Source organism: Apaloderma vittatum, unplaced genomic scaffold, assembly GCF_000703405.1.
Source record: "Apaloderma vittatum isolate BGI_N311 unplaced genomic scaffold, ASM70340v1 scaffold9778, whole genome shotgun sequence".
Taxonomy (NCBI): domain Eukaryota; kingdom Metazoa; phylum Chordata; class Aves; order Trogoniformes; family Trogonidae; genus Apaloderma; species Apaloderma vittatum.
In genome coordinates this window covers 33,733-37,451 of record NW_009732442.1, presented here as the reverse complement: position 1 = coordinate 37,451, position 3,719 = coordinate 33,733, and the positions used below count along the sequence as shown (strand labels likewise).

At 55.7% G+C, this 3,719-nt stretch overlaps 1 protein-coding gene across 1 annotated transcript in view; it reads right to left on the bottom strand.

Moving 5' to 3' along the window:
- Nucleotides 1-983, bottom strand: part of CCL21 (chemokine (C-C motif) ligand 21) — a 7,708-nt gene extending 6,725 nt beyond the window's left edge. Inside the window, exons 1-3 of the mRNA XM_009875533.1 lie at nt 917-983; nt 249-369; nt 3-143 (exon numbers count right to left, since the gene is read on the bottom strand). Coding sequence (XP_009873835.1) covers nt 3-143; nt 249-369; nt 917-983 — 329 coding nt within the window. The remainder of the gene's footprint in view (nt 1-2; nt 144-248; nt 370-916) is intronic.
- Nucleotides 984-3,719: the final 2,736 nt, after the last annotated feature.

Below are 3,719 nucleotides of genomic sequence, written 5' to 3'. Positions count from 1 at the left end.
GCTTCTGCCGCCTGGGTCTGCTTCTGGGACGTGGGGACTGTCCCTTGTCATTCTTGGCCTTCTTGTCCAGGTGCTGCATCAACTTCTGGACCTCAGGGTCAGCGGGAGAGGCGCAGATTTTCTTGTTCCTCTTAGTGGTGAGCCTGGGGGTGCAAGCAGAAAGGTTTGCTGGAGGAGGACGCAGAGAGGGAAGGGTTTGGCTGGCACCAAAATGCTTTGGATGGTCCCTACAGCAGTGGGGTACTTACACGACAGCGTGCAGCAAACATCCTGACTCAGGTCCCTGGAGCCTGTAGGACTTCACCCAGGTGCTGGGGATGGCTTTCCGGCTGTTCTTCAGGCAGCAGTCTGAGGCTGAGCTGCCGATGCCTGGAAGAAAGGAGGAGACGTGGGATTTCAGACCCTCACCAAGCCAGAGTGTCCCCAGCCCCAGCTAATATCACAGGGCTTGCTTGGTGTCATTCGTGCAGAAGTGCTGGGACAGCAGGTGAGGGTGGGAGCACTTATCCCCAGTGCCAAGTTATGAGTCAGATGCTGCCTTTGGGTATATGTGACACCAGTTTCACTGCTGGCAAAGGGGAACTGAGGCAGAGGTGAGAGCCCTGTGAAGGGACTGAACCTTCTTCCCCTGCACACACTTTTCAGCTTGGGGTGCTGCTGACCCACCAGCCACATGCATACACACTCATCCTCCCAAGCCGAGCAAGAACTGCAAGCTGATGCCACACAAGAACCACATGTGCACACACAGAGACACACACACACACCCTGCACATGACTGTAAACCCCACGCACACCCCCGATGCATGGTGAACATCTCCTGTGCACTGTGACCGCACCGACCAGCACCTTGCACAGACCCCACCGAGAACCCATATCCCCTACCCCATCCTAGCACAAGCTTCGGGTCCCTCACCTTGAGCCTGGGTGATGAGGAGGGTGGCAGCTAGCAGGAGCAGCGGCAGGAGGAGGCGCAGAGCCATGGTGGGTGCCATGGGTGCTGGAGCAGAGCAAGTCTCGAGTCTGGAGAGTAGGACGCGCACTGCTGCCTTGTGCCTCGGCTACTGTTATTTATCTCTGGATGCTTTGCTTTCATTTTCGGCCAGCCTGGCAGGCAGCCCAAGAGCCAGCAGAGGGCTGGGTGATGGAGAAGCGGGAGGGTGGGGGGATTCCTGTAAGCCATGAGCCCCCCTTTACAGTTGCGTCCTGTCTTGTTCCCAGCTGCCTGTCACTGCGTGGGGTGCCAGATGGGGGGCACGCCAGACACACAGCTTCCATCAGGGCTAGAGGAGTTTGTGGTCTCCTGTTTCCTGCCCAGTCTCACAACCTGCCACTACCTGCTCTCAGAGGGTCAGGTGTTGTTTCTTGCCTGTTTGTTGCCCAGGCAGGGACCCTGGAGGGAGGCCAAACTATTAGGGAAACTAAGAACTCAATGTATTTTTCTACCCCACTTCATGCTTTGTTCCTGAGGCAGGTCACCCACCTCATACAGGTGAGAAGAGGCTCGGCGTGACCCCACATCCCAGCCCCCTGAGCCCCAGTCCCTGTCCACAGGCACAAGGCACCTCCCCAAACAGCTGAACACATCTGTAGGGCTGGGATCTGCAAGGGTCAGACCGGAAACGGGACTGGGAGAATTAGCACAGCCCACCATACATTGGTGCTAATACCAAATTGCGAAGAGCCAAGGACAAGAGGGGACCTCAACCAGCTAGAGGAATGGGCTGATGGGAACCTCTTGAGGCTTAACACAGACAAGATATGAAATCCCACAGGCAGGATGGCATGACCCTGTGCAGCTGAACAGGTTGGGCATGGCTAGCTAGATGAAGTCTATAGACAAGTGGACCCAGGGGAGCTGAACAGGACCCCACAGGTAATCCCTGTGGTGGCAAAGGCCACCTGAAGACATGGCCAAGTGGCTCCAGCAAGCTCTGAGCAACATTGCTGGTGTAGCAATGGTCTTGCTCCAAGGACCTCTGTATTTTCATGTGACCACCAGGGCATAGCCTTGAAGACACGAAGTATGGAAGTTTCACAACTGCTTTGGGCAAGGTGTTCCAAAACTTGAAATGTTCCCATTTTGAAAATATTTTCCTTACTATTTAATCAAAATTTCCCTTGAAGCATCCAAAGCCACTGTCTCTTGCCCTGCCCCAAGACCCTTCTCAGAAGAGCAAAGCCCTGGCACCTCTCTAGCACCCCAGGCAGCCCTCACCAGCAAGAAGCCACATATGCCATCCCATCCGCAGCTTCACCACCACACCACTCACAGCTCCGCTATGCCTACCCTGGCCTCCAGTTCCCCCACTACCCCTGGTCCTGCTGCCCATGTCAGCTGTGTCCTGGGAGCCCTGATAGGATGCAGAGCCCCACTGGGGTCTATTTGATGCAGTGGGGACCAAGCCCCTTCCCAGGTAGTGGGGCCTTTTCACCAGTTCCTGATAAGGACCCTCATAAACAGTTATCAAGGGCAATGGGCTGGAGCACCTCTGCTATGAAGACAGGCTGAGGGAGCTGGGATTGTTCAGCCTGGAGAAGACAAGACTCCAGGGGGACCTAATAGCTGCCTTCCAATACCTGAAGGGAACATACAGGAAGGCTGGGGAGGCAATTTTTACAATAATGTCCAGTGATAGGACAAGGGGAAATGGATTTAAATTGAAGGAGATTGGATCTTAGGAGGAAATTCTTCAGTGCGAGGGTGGCAAGACTCTGAAAGATTGCCCAGAGAGGTTGTGGATGTGCCCTCCCTGGAGATGTTCAAGGCCAGGTTGGATGAGGCCTTGAGCAACCTGGTCTACTTGAGAGGTGTCCCTGCCTATGACTGGGAGGTTGGATTAGATGATCTCTAAGGTCCCTTCCAACCTAAGCCATTACAGAGAGCAGAGCTACAGTAAGATGCCTACACTCTCACCCCTCACAGTGAGGAGTGGACAATGCTGGAGGCAAGGCAGAGGAGGCCACCAACAACTGCCCTGCTGCCTCCCTTGGGCGAGGAGACCAGCAACCTGCATCAGCTTGCTGCCTTATTTGGGAGCAAGCTGGGTGCTTGGGGCACTGTGGGGTCTAGGGCTGCCCTCCTGGGGATTTCTTCCCATTAAGAAGAGAAAGGGAGCTCCTGTGCTGGGGGGTACCCCTGTGTCCAGCACCCATATGGGCAGAGGCAGCTCCCCACACACTTGTGCAGCACCAGGGTTGGTCACTTCTCCCCAGTGTGCCTCGCAGTGTGGGAAACTGGTCCCTGCAGGCATCCCATGGGCTGTTACCCATCTCTCCAACCCCAAAGCACTGGTGACATCAGGAAAAAGCAGGAAAAGGAGAGGTATGCTGGCACTTATCACCTTTCTAGTCCTTATCTGTGATCTGTGCAACCTTGTCAGGGCGCAGAGCACGTGGATGACCCCACCGCCCTTGGCACAACTGGAACACTGTCCCTGTGCTGGGCAAGTTGGGAAGCACCTCTCGTCCTGGCCAAGTGTCTCCCAGACCCTATGAGGTATCAGAACACGTGGAGGGAGTGGAGACGTGTAACAGGTTGCTCCCAGCACAGACCAGTCCAGCTCAGGGCTCCCTCTGCTCCCAGAGGAGTCCAGGAGAGCTCTGTGGTCCCAGCACAGAGCCCACATCACTTCCTTGCTTGGGGGGGGTCTCAGCCTCAGCCATGGCATCAGAGGCCTGGAAATTCCCTGGCTCTCAGAGTGTTTTCAGGACGCAGC